A 20,766-nucleotide genomic window follows, 5' to 3' on the forward strand; every position below is an offset into this window, starting at 1 on the left:
AATTTTTGAAAAGTAATCTGTTATTCTGAAACTATGTGGGGCTGCCTTTTGAGGAATGTTTAGAAAATCCTATTGGTCTGAAATGCGGTTGCTAGAATTTTTATTGGAGTGAGACAACATATAACTCCAGTATTATTCAATCTCTATTTTGTTGCTAATTTATTTGAGCCCGATTCAAAGGGGGAAAGGGGGGCTTTCACCTGACTCTGAAAAAGGGCTCCAAGCCTACTACCTGAGGCATGGTAGGTGCGCACAGTAGAGAACTTCTGTCATTATCACACCTCACTGGACTGCCCTCCTCCGGGAAGCCAGCCTAGCTCAGTCACCACTTGCCTTCTGATATATGGGCCAAACTGTTTTTTCGCTCAAGATGTCTTTTGTGTATACTGTGATCTTATTTATTGGTAGGCGATAGTGATGAAATGGTTTTAGCTGCTATATTTAATTTGGGCTGGGTCAATTCCTTTGGGAATTTCTCTTACACTGTGCACACTGGAATGAATGAGAGTTTATTTTTATTTATTTGCTATGTTTAGCAAATAAATAAAATGTCCAAGGTGGCTAACAATAAAATCAACAATAGAAAATAACCATTGAACATACATAATGAACTATAATATAAAAAGTGTAAAAATCAGAGAAGAGCAGATAAAAAGTCAAGGAAATGGTAGCCAGTTAAAAACATAATTAAAATACAGATTAGACCAGGAGAGAAGAACAAATCAGCTCAGTTACAGCATAGAGGGAGAGAACCTAGCCTTGGGAGTGAGTTCCACAGCCAGGGAGTGGCCAATGAAATGGCCCTCTCTTGTGTCGCCACCAAAAATGCCTCTGAAAGTGGTGGCCTTGAAAGAAAGACCTCTCCAGAAGATCTTAAGAATTGGGCAGACTTGTATGGGAGAAGGTAGTCTGCCTGGTCCTAAGCGGTATAAGGCTTTATAGGTCATAACCCGCACTTTGAATTCTGCCCAGAAACAGACCAGCAGCCGGTGAAGCTGCTGTAGCAAGAGAGTCACATGCTCCCTGTAACTGGTCCTGGTCAATAGTCTGGCTGCAGCATTCTGGACCAGCTGTCCGGCAAGATCGGCTCTATCCTTCTGTCCCAGACATTGCTCTCTGTTCCCCTGCTAGATTTGGCCAGAGAGGGGTGGATGCTTCTGTGGAGTGCTCTTGGATTTGGTGTGTGTGTGTGTGTGTGTGTGTGTGTATGCTTCTGTGCTCTTTGTCCCTCCACCCAGACCAGGACAGCCAGATTCTGACTAGGTATCAGGTGTGTCCTTGGTTGGAAGATCTACATGTGAAAGCCAACATGTGCTGACATTTTAAACAACTTTATTGGAACATGTTTGCAAGCCACCTAGTAAACAACTTTGAGAACTTGGTATATAAATATAAATTGGTGTATTCTTTAAAAATGCATTCACCGTAACATTTTTCCACAATCCTTGCTATATACTTTACAGCCTTTCCTGTTTTTGCTCTACTATTCCTCTTCTGAATTACTAGTCCATGATCCTTTGCTTGCATGAGAGGAAGGATGGAAACTAGCCCCACTATGTGGTCATGTACAAAGAAGTAATAAAATCACCTTCTGCTAACATTTGCATTCCATAAGCTGGGAGCAACCATTTAACCTGGGTGTTCCTGTGTTAGCAAAACCTTAATTGAGGTGTGACTATTCCTTGGGGAAGTGCAAACTGTACAGTTGTTTGAAAACTAATTACACCCTTGAAACAGTGGTACAGTTGTAAGAGAGACACACCCTATGCTACATATTTATTCAAATGCATTTGCTTGTAGTTCTGACATATAGTCTTTGTCTCCCTTCTTCTCTCACATGTCAGTCTTTGAATCATAAGCTTCTATGACCTGGTTCACGTGTCACTGTAGCAATTCCTGAATTGTTTAACCCAGGAACTGCAGGGATGAACAGAGCACAGAAGCTGTATGCTCATCGTTTCAGCTTCAGTTAACAACCCAGGAACATCACATTCCTGAGTTGTTTCATGACATGCAAACCTGGAAACTCTGGGTTGTTTGTGGGTTAAACAATCCGTAGTTAACCCAACTGCAAACCACGGGCAATTTTGGGGATAACTCTCAATTGTTGAACATAAACTATCTAGAGTTTACAAGTTTGCACATCATGAAAAAAACCCAGGAACAGGTTGCTGGGTTGCTGTTGTTGTTATTAATTTTATTTTATACCACATAATAGTCAAGGCTGTCTGGGCAGTTGACAAAAATGACAAAATATAATATTAAAACTTTAATGTACAAAATTTAAAAACAATTTAACAGCTAAAAACTGTTACAATGAGATACTGGGACCTGATAAAACAGTTGACATTAAAATCCCATCAAATGCCTTGAGGACAGTCTTAACTTGGAGCCGGAAAGATTACACTGTTGGTGCCAGGTCCAGTGGAGAGATCATTCTACACTCAGGGAGCTACCACAGAGAAGGCCCTCTCCCTTGTTGCCACCCTCCAAATCTCCCTTGGAGGAGATGCTCAGTAGAAAGCCTCAGATGTTGACTGTAGTGTACGTGTAGGTTTGTACCGGGAGAGGTGCTCCATCTGATATTGCAGTCCCAAACCATCTAAGGCTTTATAGGTCAAAACCAACACCTTGAATGAGGCTTGGAAATGTACAGGCAGCCAGCACAAGCGGGCTGGAATCAGTGTTACATGTTTGGACCTTCTGGTCCCCGTTATCAATCTGGCCGCTGCATTTTGCACAGCCTGCAGCTCCTGAACCATTTTCAAAGGCAGCCCTATGTAGAGTGCATTGCAGTAATCTAACTTAAGCACAGACACTGAAGCCAGGTTATCCCAGGTAGAAATTTAGCTGGATCAACAGCCAAAGCTGGTAGAAGGCACTCCGTGCCAGTGAGGCCACCTGAGAGTGACAAAGATGGCTCCAGGAGAACCCACAAGCTACAAACCTGCTCCTTCAGGGGAAGTGCAGTCCCATCCAGAACAGGATGAACATCCTTCATCCGATCAGGAGAACCACCCACTAACAGCATCTTAGTCTTATCTGGATTGAGGTTCAGTTTATTGGCTCTCATCCAGTCCATTGTTGCAGCAAGACATTGATTTAGCACTCCACAGCCTCACCTGATGAGGATGAAAAGGAAAAATAAAACTGTGTGTCATCAGCGTAGTGATGGCAACACACTCCAAAAGTCATGATGACCCCACTCAGTGGTTTCATATAGATGTTAAATAGCATGGGGGACAAAACTTACCCCTGTGGAACCCTATACTGGGCAATTCATGGGGCTAAGCAATATCCACCGATGACCACATTCTGGAGCTGACCATCCAAGTAGGAGAGAAAAGACTGCAATGAAGTACCCCCCCCACTCCCAATTCAGACAGTCGCCCCAGAAGGACACCATAGATTATGGTATCAAAAGCTGCAGAGGGATCAAGAAGAATCAACATGGTCACATTCCCCTTGTCTCTCTCCTAATATAGGTCATTATATAGGGCAACCAAGGCTGTTTTCTTGCCAAAACACAACCTGAACCCTAACTGAAATGGATCCAGATAATTAGTCTCCTCCAGGAGTGCCTGGAGCTGGTTGGCAGCTGCCCGCTCAAGGACTTTGCCCAAGAAAGGAACATTTGTCATCGGCCTAATGTTATTGAGATCTTCTGGGTCCATGGAAAATTTCTTCAGGAGTGGTCTCACCACTACCTCTTTCAGGTGGCCCAGGACCACTCCCTCCCTCAAGGAGACATTGATCACCTCCCTGGCTCAGCCGGCTGTTCCCTCCCTTCTCGTGTTTATAAGTAAAGAGGGGCAATGATCCAGTACAGAAATAATTGCATGAATCCGTCCAAGCACCTTGTCAATGTCCTTGAGCTATACCAATTGAAACTCTTCCAAGAAATTTGGACAAGGCTGTGCTCTGGATACCTCATCTGATTCACCTGTTGTAACCATGGATTTTATCTGCGAAGTGCCTTGCAAACATATCACAGTGGGCCTCTGATTGATCCACAGTGTCCTTAGGACCAGCAGGTAATAAGCCCCAGACAACCCTGAAAAGCTCCACTGGGCAACACATAGATGATTCAATAGAGGCAGAAAGATATTGTTTCTTTGCTGCCCTCACTGCCCCTGAATATGCCTGATCATAGGCACATACCAGTGTTCGATTGCATCTGCTAGGAGTTTTCCTCCATCTTCACTGAAGCCTTCCAGTTTTGTTTGATTGCTCTCAGATCCAGGTTATACCATGGAGCCATACAAGCTCTACTGCAGAGAGAGCACTCAGGAGCAATTGCGTCAACTGCCCAGGTCATTTCTTAATTCCACAGAATTAAAAATAGTGTATTAAATAAAAACGGACTCACACACTCCACTTGTCCCCACAGTTCTTGGGTTAAACAACCCAGGAATTGCTGCTGTGACATGCGAACCAGGTCTATAAGTACATGCTAGGATTGTGCTGAATGTTCACCTGTTTTGATATTTGGGCCAAAGGTGGTACTTTTGGGTGGCATGAGTGTGCGTGAACTGAAGTTCCTGAAAAATCCCTGCGTTATGTGACTATTCAGCTTTTTTCACTGCTGTTTACTGCTGCTGTTTTCCCTAAATGCTGCCATTGGTGCTTCTCCTCCCCCCTTACATGGGCCGTTCCAGCCAATTGTGGGTTATGCAGTGAACATGAGGGTGCTGTAATAATACAAAACTAATCAGATTTGGCTAGTGATTTCAGTGAGGGACAATCAAGTAAACTCAGAAGAAGGCCAAAGTTTTCTGTATCAGCATTGCCCTTCCTATTACTGGGTTAACATTGCTTTCAGAGTAGCCCCTGAAAAACTGACGCACACGTGCACTTCTTGATGCCACCCCAAAATATGAAAAACTTCCCTGCATTTCAGTCCTAGTACAGAGCTTGCTATTTAATTAATTCTGAAGTTTCATACCTATGTGAAAGGTCTTATATTAATAAATTGTAACAAATAAACCTTATATCAAAATCTTATACCAAAAAATTCAGGCTTGAAAGTAAAAGTTCAGTTTTATTTCCTATTCTGACTAACCAGTATGTTGTTCTTGTATCACAATAACTGAAGTCAAAGAAAATGAAACACTGATGAACTTTGGTTATGAGATATCAGGAAGCAAAATAATCATGACTGAAGACTGATCTAGGCTTATCCTACCATCTGTCTCATTAAAATATTCAACTGTTCTATAGTATTTGTCTTCCTGGAAGTCAGCGTAGCTTCCTGATTTGTGCAGAGATTTTGAGTTACATCTGTGACTGCTTACAAATTGATCCAGTCTGTGAACATGGTTTCTTAGTGATAAATGTCAAAAGCACTATTAGCAACTTTATTCTTTCTGCGATTCCTTCATCTTGTATTTCGGCTTCTAAAGCTGACCAGTTCTTACTCATATGATCTTTAGTGCTGATACGAATGAGAGATTTGTCTTAAAAGGTGACACACTTGCTTGGCCTCTTTGTAGCACTCACTGGAACATGTCAGGTGTGATTTTGTAGTCTACCCTAAGAAGAAGCAAACTTATCTATAGTAAATATCACAGTGGGGAAACAGATGGTTCCACAGATAGGAGACAGGAAGTGGATGCTAGGGCATTCATTATTGACCATGTAAACAAAACTTGTATTCTGAAATTTTTGTTCCAGCAAATACCTCATTTTTTAAAGTCTCTCTTTTTCGGTGTACCATTAATTGAATGTATGGATAGCATTTTGCTATTGCCACTGATTTACCAATCCAGTTTTTCAACCTGGTGCATGATATAATTCTAGCAGTAAACTCAGCTCTTGTGGTATTTTTGTTATTTAGAATAGATAAAACACCATAAAATAACTTTTTCCAACCCTGAAGAGGACATATTGAAACTGAAGAAATGAGTCTTGGTTCTTTCACTCTTGACTGATATTCCAGCTGCTGTGCTGGCATTATAGTCACTTTCTTGTGAAAGCAGATATGTGCCTCTGTATCACTTGGCTATCTTAATCTCACCAAAAGGTTGTACAAAAAGAAGAGACTTGCCTTTTAAATTGGTGAAAGTTTCAGCCACCATTTATGGTTCCTGGTTATTCCAGTGATCACCAGCTCTTGATTAACCACTAGTTTTCTTGCCTTTAGTTCCACTTAGAGTTCTACTCAATTAGTAAAAGCATAGATCTATATTGACCCTGTTCTTGTACAAAAAGTATGATTTCATTCTTCTTACTGGAAACTGGCAGTATTTCTTTCCATTGTTATAAAATGCTTGGATAGCAATAATTACAACGAGCAGACAGCAGACTCTCTTGGGAACTGAAGATACAGGAGGCAAATTCCATGCATGATGATAAATACTTTGGCTACCAGTTTTTAAACACTCCTAAACCATGTTGGGCTGTGAACTGAAGTTTGCATGAAACCAGGCACTAGTAAAATAAGTCAAAAGCCATCAGTCCGTCCTTTCTACAAGTGTGTTGCATTCTCAGTTGCTGAACGTGATTAAAGCTAAATCTTATGTATGAATGCTTTGAGAAAAGACTTACTGAAGTCAGCAAGGCCTAACACTTCAGTTATTTCTCCAAGTGTGTGCTGCAAGAGAACTGCCAGTATAATAGAAGTGGGCAGCTTGTGGCAGTCCAGATGTTTTGGCCTACAACTCCCACAATCCCTCACCATTGGCTATGCTGGTTAGGACTGATGGGAGCTGTAGGCCAAAACATCAGGAGGGCCACAAGCTGCCTAACTTTGTTATATAAAAATTAAAGGTTCCTGTGAGCATGCTAGAAGAAGCTGTGTGCTGTGCTCTGCATGATTCACTGCATGATTGGCTTTCCTCTTTCCAAAATGCTTCTGCTAGAGGTAGAATAAGGTGGCCGCTTCTTTTCATCAGTTGTGATCAGGAGCCATCCATCACTTGTGATACAGAATTACCTGCCCTCAAAGGAGTTCTTTTCTATGAAGTTTGCCTCAGCTATCAGAAGTCTGGAACACACTGGATAAATGTGCGTGAGTGAGATGCAGCTTGAGTTTGTAAAACAATATAAACAGTTATAAATGACTCCGTTGACAGAATGGAGTACAAGAACATGCGGGATTCTACATGAGTGTGTGTGTGTGGGGGGGTGAGACTAGTGGGATTTTTTATCCAAGAAACGTCATATCAGATTAGGATATGAGAGGAGAAAGCTTTATTCTGTGGATTAATCCTACAACCACAACAAATTGTTGTTCAGTCGTTAAGTCGTGTCCGACTCTTCGTGACCCCATAGCACGCCAGGCCTTCCTGTCCTCCACTCTCTCCCGGAGTGTGCTCAAGTTCATATTCATTGCATCGGTGATGCTATCTAGCTATCTCATCCTCTGCCATCCCCTTCTCCTTTTGCCTTCAATCTTTCCCAACATCATGGTCTTTTCCAGTGACTTTTCTCTTCGCATTAGGTGGCCAAAATATTTGAGCTTCAGCTTCATTATCTGTCCTTCCAATGAGCAGTCAGGGTTGATTTCCTTTAGGACTGAACCACAACAAATGCTAGAGGCTAAATTAAGTTAGTCTGAAGATGTGGAGGTCGTTCTGGTGTAGATAAGGGTTTGATTTGGCCTTAAACAGCTCTGTTATTTGAATGAATTGCATGAAAAGGATAATGCCCAGCTTGATTCCTAGCACAGGCAAAGTTGACAAAGTTGGCAGAAGTAAAACCTTTTTCTTTCTAGAGCAAGCATACTTAGATACAAAATTTGTAGGAAACCGTAAACGTTTGATTCCACTACCCCTTTCAGTGGAACCAACCTTTGTTTGGCATATCTTCAACTTCAGCTAAATGGAGACAGCTGAGAAATATTTCCTGCATAATACAACATTGATTGCTTTTGTAGTTCCTGGATTGTCCTTGTTGCAGGCTTGCTGGAAAGTTAATTGTTTGGCAAGTTCTGAAACTAGCCACAAGATGAACATTTCTGAGGCATTCTGACACAGGGATAGGGAACCTGTCTTCTTTCACCATCCCATCTGGTTCTATTTGCGACCTCCATGGTCTGTATGAGGCACCATGTTGGTTTGGGTTTGGTCTGATACTGATCAATATGTGTTGGATCATGCAGCTATAGGGGTTTCTGTAGGACACAAGCAAGGTCTTGTCGGGTGATCCTTCATGGATTCTTTGCAGTCCCACCTATGGGAATGTGCCTGTGCTGAGTACAGGTGAGAGCTTCTAGACAGCTCTGAAAGATTGGGAGTACTGGCTCCCTTCCTTTTGCCCCATGTGCAGTGCATGGGGTAAGAGGGCAGAGACAATACTTCTAACTTTCCAGAGCTTTCTAGAAGTTCCTGTTCATGGTTCAAGGAGGGGATGAAAGTAGCATGGGATCAAAGGAGGAATTCTTCCTTCCCGTTGGTACTCAGTGGTCCTGTTGCTACGTGGTGATAACCCCTTCCTTTCCTGGAATTTCCCTGCACAGGTCCTAATCAAACTTGTCCTGATGGATGTGGAGGAAGGGAAGTGTTTTCAGGTAAGTGGCGGCTGCCATATTAATCATGATGTGATTATATGGATGTTTGGCTAAGGGTACAATTGTTTTGGTAAACCATAAGAACCAGTTATGAGGATAATCATGCTTTCTGACCTCTGCAACTACCAAGTGCCAGTTTCTTGGTCCAATTTTTAGATGCTAGTGGTTTATTTATTTGAAGTATTTTTATGATGCTCTTCAGCCAAAAAGGCTCCCAGAGCTGCTTACAAATAATCAGGTAAACAAGAGAGTCCCTGCTCGCAGGCTTACAATCTAAAAAGACATAACACATAAGGAAAAAGGAATGGAGAGAGGAGAGGGAAACAAAATTAATTATTTTAGCAGGTGGAATGGCCCTACTCTCTCCCTCTCATCCCCCTCTGTACATTCTGCTGGAATGGCTGGTGGTGGTGACAGTTGAGGGAGGGAAGAGTGGTTACTGGGCCCCTGGATTTTTGCACTACATACCCTAGACATTGCTTGGAACTCACTATCTTCTCATAAATGATGGTTTATTTGGAGGAGAGGGATTCAGTGTGATTGACTAGAGCAGGGGTGCAGAACCTCCAGCCCATGGGCCTAATCTGGCCCATGGGACACCTAGGGATGTCAGAGAATTTCGCCACGAATCTCGGGGAGGCCGAATGCCAGCGCATTCGGCCCCCCGAAATCGGTGGCGAAACGGTCTGCCCCCCCACGGGACGGGACTTACCTTGGGCGAATCTCCCTGGTGGCGGCGGCTCCTGCGGTGGTGTGGCGGTGGTGCGGCGGCGGCAGCGGCTGGTCTTCCGACCGGCTGCCGCCGCCGCCATTTTCAGTAAAAAAACAAAACAAAACGTGATAGGCTACGTAAAGATTTACATAGCCTATCATGGCTAGATTTTTAAAAAATACCGTGATAGTGTCAGGGTGGACAGTGAGCCCATAGAATCCCAGAGTAGTTCTGATTCTGAGGAAGAGGAGTCGCTCCTGGGAGAGGAGCGCGCTCCTCTTTCCCAGGGCCAACAGCTGACGGAGATTCCTCCCACCAGCATTCCTAGCTTAGATAGCAGTCCTGGGAGTGACAGAGCGCGGGAAGCAGACTTGATGGACGTGCGACGCCGACACAGAGAGCGGCGCCAAATGGAGGGCGCAGAAAGGAGGCGTAGTGCCCGGTTGGCACGCAAACAACGGCTGCACCCAGAGGATCCAAGGGAAAAGGGGAGGGACTCTCCCTAGTCCTTAAGTTCAGGGGTCTGCCAGTAATTCCCTTTCAAACGGGGACCAACTGTTCCAACGTAGGGCATAGGTACTCTGCTGCTCATATCTAGTTGCTAACAGTAGAGTTGTTAAGTTGTAAAAGAGGAATAAAGCTTTGAAAAGAATCCCTTTGTCTGTGTCTGGACTTGGCTACTGGATTAGACTGAAAGAGGCCTCCAAGGAGCCCCTGACAGATAGGCTACGTAAATGTTTACATAGCCTATCACGGCTGAGTAAAAAAAACAACAACCGCGCGTACGCAAATGGCGGCGCCCATGGGCGCCGCCATTTGCATTCCTTATTTTGGCACATCTAGTCTACGTAAACATTTACGTAGACTACAGCGAAAATAAGGGGAACGCAAATAGCGTAGCGTCTGCGCTATTTGCATTCCCCTTATTTTCGCCGTAGTCTATGTAAATATTTACATAGACTAGACGTGCCAAAATAAGGAACGCAAATGGCGGCGCCCATGGGCGCCGCCATTTGCATACGCACGGTTGTTGTTTTGGTTTTACTCAGCCGTGATAGGCTACGTAAACATTTACGTAGCCTATCACGGCTGACTGCAGGGACGCAAACGGCGGCGGCTATGGCCGCTGCCATTTGCAGACCCAGCCGGCCAGGATTCGTGGCGGGAGGGACGGGGTGCCTCCCCCCCGGCCAGAATTTCGGGGGGGAGGGACGGGGTGCCTCCCCCCCACCAGAATTTCGGGGGGAGGGACGGGGCGCCTCCCCCCCACCTCGAATCACATTTCGTCAAAAGGTAAGTGACTTTCGTACATCCCAAGGGACACCCCAATTTGGCCTCTGCCACCTCTTGGGTTCCTCCAGCGGTAGGGCTTCGACTTGCCCCCTGGAGGAAACCCATCTGAGGGCATCTCCGCTGCTGTCTCTGATCTGAGATAACAGCAGGGATTCCCCTGCTGGTGTGTACCAGCAGCAAATGCCCTGATGTTATCGCCAGTCTCTGATCAGAGATAGCAGCAGGAATTAGAAAAGCAATCCACAGTCCCGTCCCCCCCGTTCCCATTGCTATCTCTGATCTCAGATTAGAGATAGCAACATGGTGGCCTGGGCATGCTGGTGGCCTGGGCATGCCACAGTTTCGTGCCTCCTTCCAGCATGGACAAAAGGAGGAGGAAGAGGAGGAGGAGACGAAGACAACAAAGAAGAAAGGGGGTTAAGTCAAGAGCCCTGACGTCTGGGATGTGGTGTGGGAGATAATCCCCCCACCCCATACTGTGCCCCAGGACTAGAGAAATTCATATAGGGTGCCAGTCCAGAATGCAGAATGAGACAGTGATACTGAACTTCCCAATCCTGGAGTAGGTGATCAGATAAGCTAATCTCTCTCTCTCTCTCTCTCTCTCTCTCTCTCTCTCCACACACACACACACACACACACACACACGGAGGGAGGGAGGGAGGGAGGGAGGGATATGTGTATCAAAAGAATCTTCTGTTGATGATCATTGCATCCTAAGCCCAAACTGCCTTCTTCCTGCCCTAGTGGTATCTGGGTGACTCACGCAATTGGCATTCTCAGAACCTTTCTGGAGGGTCTTGCAGCAACTCTGGTATCAACCAGTGTTCATATTGGTGCTGACTGCCTATGCAGGTGAAGTCATTTTGTCTTGAACAAAACTACTTTTGTCATTCCTGAATGCATTGAAAAGAAAAATAGCTCTACATATCTTGTTTGAGAATCAACTTTTTAGATTTTTAGGAATTGTACATGTTAATTTTATAGTACAACAACAATATGTATTTTATATATTTTAAACAGATTAATTGCTCCTGAAGAAGAGAATTCATCTCAAAACGTGTAGAGGCAGAGCATTTTAGGGATTTGCACAATGAATAAACAATTACCATAGACCATACTCAGTGGTGCTTTGGAATCTTTTCCTTCCTGGTGTTTTGTGAGCATAGCGCCTTCCCTGTCAGTTTCTCATTCCTAAATGTGCAATGATAGTGGCAGCAACTATTAGTCTATATCTACTCAGAAATGAAATTGTGTTAGTGTGAAAAAATGAACAACAACAACAAAAACTTCCTGACTGTTCTCAGTTTGTTTCTAAATACAATTGCACCAAAGTACACATGGGAGCACATTGTTTATTATAAAGTATCAATTAAGTGATTGATTTAATGAGATTGTTCTCAAAGAAAACATATCAATATTAATGCAAATGTAATGAATGTCTAAGGGTTTGCTGACAAAGTTGCTTTACAAAGTCATGCTGACCAGTTTTCATGCATTATTGTTTGGTGCTGAGTAATCTAGACTAAACCACAGTGAATGTGGATGAGACACCAATGAATCACTTTTAGAAAAGTTGGAAGCAAAATTTCCCAACAGTTCAAGGGTGACACGAAGTATACCATTTTCCATCTTCTTTTGTTATTTGATCATCTCTTCCCTAATTGACTTCTACATTTGCTAACTAACATTTTTACTGACAACTAATTTTTGTCAACCAAATAAAAAATACAAAAAAACCCTAGAAAAATCCTTCAACATTTTATGAACTTCAACTTCTCCCCCACCCACCCCCATTTTTTCTTTTCATAAGGATTTTAGGGATGGTGCTTTCCAAAGAATGAAGTACTGCAGATAGCACAGTCACTTTTGAAGTTAGCCATATTTTGTATGAGTTGAGGGAATCTTCTACCCTGCACTCTGCATCAAGGTACTCTTGATAGTGTCCAAAGACGCTCAGCTAGAATCAACAATAGGTCATATTCCAATAATATATTTACATAAGTTCTCAAAAGCAATAAATATGGCAAAACAGCAATTCTTATATGCTGTCAAAATCTTCCAAAAATAACTATTACAAGACTTTGAAATCAGCTGAAGTATGGACTGATTTTATGAAAACTTTTGACTGTTGACCTTCATTGACAGTTTATTTGTAATAATTCAAATCCAATTATAGAACACACCTGGAAATCCACCCTGGCAAGAACAGCTAATGTGTTTCAAAAAGCTAATCTTGGACACTTAAGGTAGCCTGATTCCCCTGTAGCTTAAACAAGCACTTTTCATCTTTCAAAACAGAAAATAACCACCCCCCGCTTCTCCAGGCACTCTTCAGACTGTTCCATCCTTTGGTGAACTGGTAGTCACTTGGTAGAATTCAAGATGAGCCTTACCTCTTCAAACAGGGATGTTGAACCTCTTTCAGCTGAAGGGCCAAATTCAGTTTCGGAGAAGCTCTTGGGGGCTACATTCCAGTGGTGGGTGTCGCAAAGGGGGCAGGGCCAAAATACCAGAAATTCCAACATGTTTTACTTTAAAGATCTTACTGACAGTAACTAAGGCTTAGGAGAGGCATTTTAAACTTTTAGAAAAAATGCACAAAAAATGGGAAACCACCAAATGATTGGTAGTTGGGGGAAAGGGGATGGCCATCTGTTGAACCCTGAAAGGCCAAATTGGGACCCCAGGTGGGCAAGATTTGGCCCGTGGGCCTGAGGTTCAGCACCTCTGCCTCATCATTGAACCTCTTCCCTCACATCATAAAATTTACGAGAGCTGCTGTCTGTGATGGTTCATTCCATATTTCAACTTAACCTGTTAAGCCAAGGTAATTCAAGGAAAAACTGAGGGACTCGAACTCAGCCCCAGCATTTCTTTTCCTGCTGTGCATGGTGTGTGTGTGTGTGTGTGTGTGTGTGTGTTCCTGATGCAAAATGTGGTTTAGTTAATAAAACGTTAGAATGGGATATAAAATATCTCAGCTGACAAGGCAATTTATTATCTGAGGAATCTATACTTTTCTGAGAAGCATCTTTCTCTCTCTCTTCCCCCCTAGTTTGGAAAAATTATCATTCAGCACAGCTTTTAGGAGAACCTGCCAACTGAGCTAGCACTGGCATGACTATTAGAATCTTTTTTTCCATACTTCTAAATAACCACTTTAAATAGTCACTTGCCGTTTGCTTGTGGTAAGTAAGAACCAACCCTGGATACTTTAAAATATTGGTTCTTTTTTTTTTTTAGGACACAAAGTACCAAAATAAGTGTGTGTGTTGAGATAAACTAGTAATTCTTGTAGAGCCATTTGCAATGCTGTTTTATCCTGTTCTTTGAGAGTTTTCATTCAGTTTTTAGTTCAGGCCCGAGGATTGCATGTCTCCCCAACCCCCCATAGGAGGGAGCCAAAGCTCAATGCTAAAACTAGTGATGACTGATGAGCAAACTTACCACAAGTGAATTTGTTGCTTACCTGGAAAGTAACGAATTCATCCATGTTTGCTCAGATGAGAGTTCTGCTTTAATACAAAATCTTGTTCAGTGTATTTGAGGTTTTGCACATGTGTAATATCAAGTTGCATCTTGGGAACTGTAGTTTGGAGCATGATAGTGTGGCATGATATCACGCATCACCATATTATGTGCCCCCTTTCTGATTGGTTGTTTTCATGTGGCCTGCCTGCATGATAATGTCATGTGATGTTTACTCACCGTCACCAATTGTCAGTATGAAGATGGAACTGCAGCAGAGTCCTCCTCCTCCTTGGAGCTAGAGTTGCAGCACTGGTGGTGCTGGTGGTGATGACGAGGAAAGCAGCTACTAAGACCGCTTCAAGTAATTTTGGGAGTTGTAGGGCAACTGAAAATTTAGGTGGGAAATCTGTGTACTGCTTTACTGCACATGCTTCAAAACTCACAATTCTGAACTTAAGAGCAAATTCATAATACATCGATCCAGGCTTTATGAACATTATGAGCATTATGAACAGACAAATTTTGACCAATGAGCCAACTAATTATGACATTTGGTGGCATAACTAGTTAGAGCACATGTTTTGAGCGCACAAGATCCCAGATTCAGTTTGCGGCTTCTCCAGTTAAAGGCATCTTGGATAGCAGTTCTGGATAGCTGTCTTTGCCTGAAACTTTGGAGAGCCAATACTAGTCAGAGTAGACGGTGTGCTGGGGCTACATGTTCTGACTCTGTATAAGCAGCTTCATATGTTTAGATGTGATTACTGAGACTTGGGTTTTTTCCTGCTACTGTTTTTCTGCAACTGTTTTCTCCTCCCATTTTTTGTGAAAAAAAGAAGAGTGTCGCTTAGAATCGTGCAAAGACATAACGTGTGGTCTTGCTTGAAGAAAGTATCTCAAAGGTCTCAGCCAGCATCACTATGTAGCTGATAAAAGGGCAATAACTCAAGAATCTGTAGTGGATTGGTCTGTTTTTATTATTCTGCCAAACTAGATAATTGTTTGAAATAGCCAAAAGATTGCCATTGCAGCAATGATTGCCAAGGGCCTGTCAGCGTTTCCACTGTAAACCCCATATTTTCTGGGGTTTGTGAGCACATTGTTTCAATCTGGCCTGAAACTTGGCTTGCGTCTATTAGCAGATATGTTTTCTTTAGCAAATTTAATATAGTCAGCTGTTCCTTAACTTGTCGAGGTGGCCATTTTTCTTTTACTAACTAGATAGGAATATTACTTTCCAGTCTAATGACTCCAATTAGATTTATGAAAACAAAAACCCTGCTCAGTTTAAAAATATGCACATTTCCATGTTTCATTTGCCACAAGATCTTGCCTCAAAATGGTCTGCTTCTTTGCTTTGGTCAGTGATTGACTAAACACCACCTACCCTCCTCTCTTTACTCCTCCTATGTGCATATTTTCCTTTAGTGTATTTGCAGTATTATTCGTTTCAGCTGTTGCTCTCTTTCCTTTGCTGCACTCCATTCATACACATCTCTGGAAGAACTGCTGCACTGAACGCCTATGGATTTGGCTTTTACCATTATGGATTTGAAGATAGCTATGGTAAATATATACAGAGAGAGAAAGAGAGAATTGTTCAGGGAGTGAAACATCTCCAACCAGTGATGCTGTGAAGCCGTCATCTTGATGCATCCTATTTTTATCATCAAGATTCTTGTGGTTGACACTTTAGTTCTACTTGATGTTGCTATGTGGAAACTAAAGGTACTTTCACATTCTATTTTTAATTCATGGTTACAAAATGAGAGACAGAAGTACAATTGGCCCAGCACTTAATTTGTGGGATTTCAGTACTTTTTTTTCCTTTTTGTCACTTCCTGAAAGTCTGCTGCAGAGATATGAAACCCAGGAACTGAAAATTGACTTCACAAGCTGTCTCTTAATCTCAAGACAGAAGGATCTTATGCAAGTTCTGATTCTGCTTGAGGATAGGCACAGAGTTGATCAAAGGTGGTGTGGAATTGGATCTGAATGATACATGTTCAGTAGCAAATCTTTGAGAAGGACATCTGCTACCATCGCACAGAAGGAAGTAGCTTAGTTGGTCATTTGAACAAGTAGGACCATGCACAATAAAGTAAGTGTAAGCTGAGGAAGCTGAAAGTGAGAAGTGGAAAATGAATGTGTTTAAAAAACACCCTAGTCCTTCTTCTGTACTATTTCGAAGATCTATGTCAGAGCAAGATGGTGACTCTACTAAGGTCAGAGCTAGCTTGAAGGACTATCATTGGTGCCACCAAGTAAAAAGCAAGAGGATATATGAAGAAGGAGGTTCAGATTTAGGCAAGCTGCTTGGAACTTACCGATGGCAGACTCATCCCAGACTTCACTGGAAGGTGACCAAGAGGGCAGATGCACCAAAGACTGCTGAACAGCCTTTGAGAGTGCACACTTCAATCGCTGATAGTCACAAGGAAGACCCAGAAGAGAAGGTTGTCATGCCAGCAACCAGGTCATTTCGGGTTCCTTTCTGCCGGTCTATATCTGAACCTGCACCACACTGGAGAGAGAGAAGTACAAAGCCACTTCTGCAGCCAGAGGGTGGCGATCAGGACAGTTACTTCATCCGTGGGTTCTTCTCTACTATCTCCAGCAGCTTTTCTAAGGTGCTGAATCGGAAAGGGGAACAGAGTGCAGCAGTGACAAATGAAGGAGTGGAGAATGATCAGATGGATTTGAGTGCAGGTATCATTGTTCTTTTGCCTTTCCTAATACCTTTTTAAGGGTGAGCTGAATTACTTGCCTCATAGGGATTGTGATAGTTTGAAGTATATTGTTTTCTAGGCAAAGCTGAGGTTTTCCCCTGCACTTCAGTTGGTCATTTTGGGTATCTAATGGTATGAAGAAGCTAACACTGACATGGTTTGCTCGATCAGTCAGCCTACTGTGGGTTGTTTAAGCCACAGTGAGCCAGGGTGCATTCTGACGAGCATTTTGCGTACTTGGCCCCCAACGGGGAGTTGTCCTGTTGTCTGAACCCAGCCACTGTGGATTATGTGAGGGTTAAACGACCCTTGCATAACCCATGGTCTGTTGTCATGTGACCAGGCCTGTTGTTACCCTGATGCATCATAAATGGACCCATTTGCAGCTAGGTTTCCCCTTCAAATACATTCTTTTCTCAATAGTAGTTCAGTGTCTGCAGCCATGTTGGCCCACTGGGATAATAGATACTGAATAAATAAAATGATGTTTCTTAATGGGCCATGTAGTTGTGTAAAACAAGGTGAACTTTTACATCTCAAGTTCTTCATCAGGATTGAGAGAAAATGTGGCATAAGATATTTGGTTGTTTAGGTTGAGGGCTTTTACTTGGGCGTTATACTGTTAGAAGAAAGGTGATTAGTGGACCTGCTTAACCCTGTGGTTCTTGCACTTTGTGGCATAGGGGACCACCATGCTGATTTTATGGACAATCACATTTCGTTTTTGCCATTACATGGGGTGACACTTGTTAAAAGGCTTCTGCTGTGATCCAGCAAAGCTATATGCACAGATGGGGAAGAACCGGATGTGCAGTTAGGGATTTCTTTTAACTTTGCACTGTAGCAGCTTGTGCTGCTAAAGAGGCAAGATGCTTTTCAGTTTTAGGGGTTTTTTTAACTGAAAAGGAGGCTGCTTCAGCATGAAGTGGAAACCCCAAAGAAACAAACTCTTCATTCTTTCCCTGTGTTCTTTTCATTGAGGTCATGAGGACCGCCTCAGGAGCAACTAGCGGTCCCTGAACCATGACTGGGTTAGGCCCAAGGCCCAATTGACACTGTGCTCTCATCACTGTGATAGAACACAGTAGATAGCTAGCTAATCTGCTCATATGTAACAGGACTGTTTTTGTTCTCGATAATTATGTCTGATAAGGAGCTAGTGGGTTCAGAAGCTTGCAATACTTCTTGAACTGGTTGGATTAAATTTTCATGCTCTTACTATTTTCAGTTTCATATTCTTTCCACACCTCCCTCTCAACACTGTTTTTATGCAAAGCCAGAATATTGCTTAGGGTTCACTGTATGCTTATTGCATACACTTACAATTTAAAAACAGAAACTGTAGTTGAGAAAGTGGTAGCTCTCTGGACAACAAATAAAGTACTGGAGCACCGTGTGCTAAAAGAGAGCAGATGCCGGGCATTTGTAAATGACATGATGACATTTAAAGCTTGCCACTGGAAGCCAGTAAGCACAGAGGAAAGTAAAGCTGTCTTTAAATTGTACCCTAGGCAGTGAAACGGATCCAGTTTATCATCTGATATCTACGGCTTTGTAACCAGTCAGCGAAATTGATGCATGCTAAGACTCCAAGCAGAGGAAAGTTGTAAAAGTTTGGCCAATTGGGACTGAGGACAGCAAACATTCTCACAATAGATTCTGGGATTTCAGATACATCTTCTCCACTGATAAGAGAATTGTTACTTAAAGAGAGAGGTTGCCTTTTGGGTTTTATTCCCCATTTAGATTCGCAGTGGACAGTCTAACTTGATCTAAGTTACTGATTCAAAGGTGAAATAAGGCTTTAAATTCTGACTTTAAAAACTTCCCTGAATCCTTCCGATTATCACACTAAACGTCTGGAAACATCTGGAAGCCATTGGGCCCATTGCTGGATTGGCCCTCTACAATCAAACCCCCCTCTGATTATTATGAGTGCTATGCTGACGTGGGCATTAAAAACCTCTTAATCACAGTTCAGTGTGCTTTTGTATTGGGTAACCCTGCAATTACTAGAAACAAAACAGTAACCATCAAAACTAGATATTTAAGCCACGTTTGAAATTATATATGAAACCATTTGTCCTTTTTTGTTGTTAGTGAGAAACAAGGTTCTCTACAAAGCATTGTACATATTTCTAGATCCAAAATAATGTTTTGAATGTTGAGTATGGAGTTGTTGTATTTTTATTATACTGATTTAATTTTTCACAGTAACAGAATGAAGAGGAAGGGGAGAAAATGGGGGCAGGGAGGAAAGATGGATTGCCACGGTCACACATGTGTTAATGATTTTTGCTTTAATTTCTTCTATTGAAATTTTAACTTTTTGTAAGCCACCCTGGGAACCTGTTGAAGTGAAGGTCATAGCTCCTGAAATCGTGAAGGGGCTCGTCCCCTTGTATAGGAGGCAGGGTCCAACAAATTTAGTTTCTCCTCCAAGGGGAGGAGCCATCCCCCCACCCTGCGTTGTATGTATTTTTTATATATTTCCTGTTCTGTTTGTTGCTATTTGTATTGTACTTTATTCTTTTGGCTGTTTGTAATCTGCCCAGAGAATGTTTGTTATTGGGCAGATCAAAAATATAATAAATAAATAAGATGATTTAGAGGAGAGTAGTGCAATGCACTTAGAAAAGCAGTGAGTATGAATCTCTTTGCTTCATTCAAAGCTCCTAGCATGAACTATAATCTTGACTTAAAGCAGTCTTCACTGATATACATGCACTCTTTGTCTGACTCTCTCTCCCTGAGTCTAAAGTATGATTAGACCTAGTGTAAGGCCGCAGGCCTGAACCGAGCTATTAGTAGTTTTAGAGGGGCTTAGATGATCCATAATCCTCTCTGACTTTGGTTCAGAAGGCTGCTATTTTCCCTAACAGGCCTCTTGATTTACCAGGATGAGTCAAAGGCCAATAGTGCAGCCTCAAGCACATTTCATACTAACAAGTTAGAGTGTCTTATCAAGATGTGCCTGGGAAGTAAAGCTATGTTTATGCTGAGCTGCAGGGGTCTGTGCTGGGAAAGTTTCCTTCTGACCAAGCACTGCTAGTCTATGCTAGGAATGAATGCTAATTAACGCTTGCTGTTGTCATGCTGCCTCATTGCTAACATGTATGGTATAAAACCCATTTTACCCCATGGCTCTGGGTTCAGAGAAGCTGTCTGATCCAACCATTGGGTATGCCTGTGTGCTGATTGTACTCAATAAAGTATCTCCTTATAAGTAAACCTGAATCTGATTTATCGCTATCTCGGCACCTCTAAATTATGAGTTCGAAGCCGACTGCAGTTGTCGATCACAAGCTGTCGATCACAAGCTGAATATGAGCCAACAATGTGATGTGGCTACAAAAAAGGCAAATGCTATTTTGGGCTGCATTAATAGAAGCATAGCTTCCAAATCCCGGGAAGTACTAGTTCCCCTCTACTCAGCACTGGTTAGGCCTCATCTGGAGTATTGTGTCCAGTTCTGGGCACCACACTTTAAGAAGGATGCAGACAAGCTGGAGAGGGTTCAGAGGAGGGCAACAAAGATGATCAGGGGACTGGAAACAAAGCCCTATGAGGAGAGACTGAAAGAACTGGGCATGTTTAGCCTTGAGAGGAGAAGACTGAGGGGAGATAGGATAGCACTCTTCAAGTACTTGAAAGGTTGTCACAGAGAGGAAGGCCAGGATCTCTTCTCAATCATCCCAGAGTGCAGGACACAGAATAATGGACTCAAGTGACAGGAAGCCAGAATCCGGCTGAACATCAGGAGAAATGTCCTGACTGTTAGAGCAATACGACAATGGAACCAATTACCTAGGGAGGTGGTGGTATCTCCCACACTGGTGGCGTTCAAGACGAGGCTGGACAGCCATCTGTCAGGGATGCTCTGACTTGGATTCCTGCATTGAGCAGGGAGTTGGACTCAATGGTCTTGTAGGCCCTTTCCAACCCTCCTATTCTATGATTCTGTGATTCTATGCAGGGGCAATACACCTAGCTGTAGATATGAGTGATAGTTGTGCAAGAGACATTCCTGGTGAGTTTCCCCCCACATG

The 20,766-nt window shown here is 42.8% G+C and overlaps 1 protein-coding gene across 5 annotated transcripts in view; it reads left to right on the forward strand.

Annotated features, from left to right (window-relative positions):
- The window catches only part of RASAL2 (RAS protein activator like 2), a 280,500-nt gene that overhangs the window by 81,243 nt on the left and 178,491 nt on the right, over positions 1-20,766 (forward strand). For 3 of the 5 annotated variants that reach the window (XM_084851226.1, XM_084851227.1, XM_084851233.1), the window contains exon 1: positions 16,034-16,697. The exons of the other annotated variants lie outside the window; for them this stretch is intronic. In XM_084851226.1, the coding sequence (XP_084707352.1) occupies positions 16,130-16,697 (568 nt within the window). In that variant the 5' untranslated portion in view covers positions 16,034-16,129. Of the gene's footprint in view, positions 1-16,033; positions 16,698-20,766 lie in introns of those variants that run through there. 5 annotated transcript variants of the gene reach the window in all.

Source organism: Heloderma suspectum, chromosome 4 (genome assembly GCF_057233095.1).
Source record: "Heloderma suspectum isolate Gila_16-S chromosome 4, 16-S_ref, whole genome shotgun sequence".
Taxonomy (NCBI): domain Eukaryota; kingdom Metazoa; phylum Chordata; class Lepidosauria; order Squamata; family Helodermatidae; genus Heloderma; species Heloderma suspectum.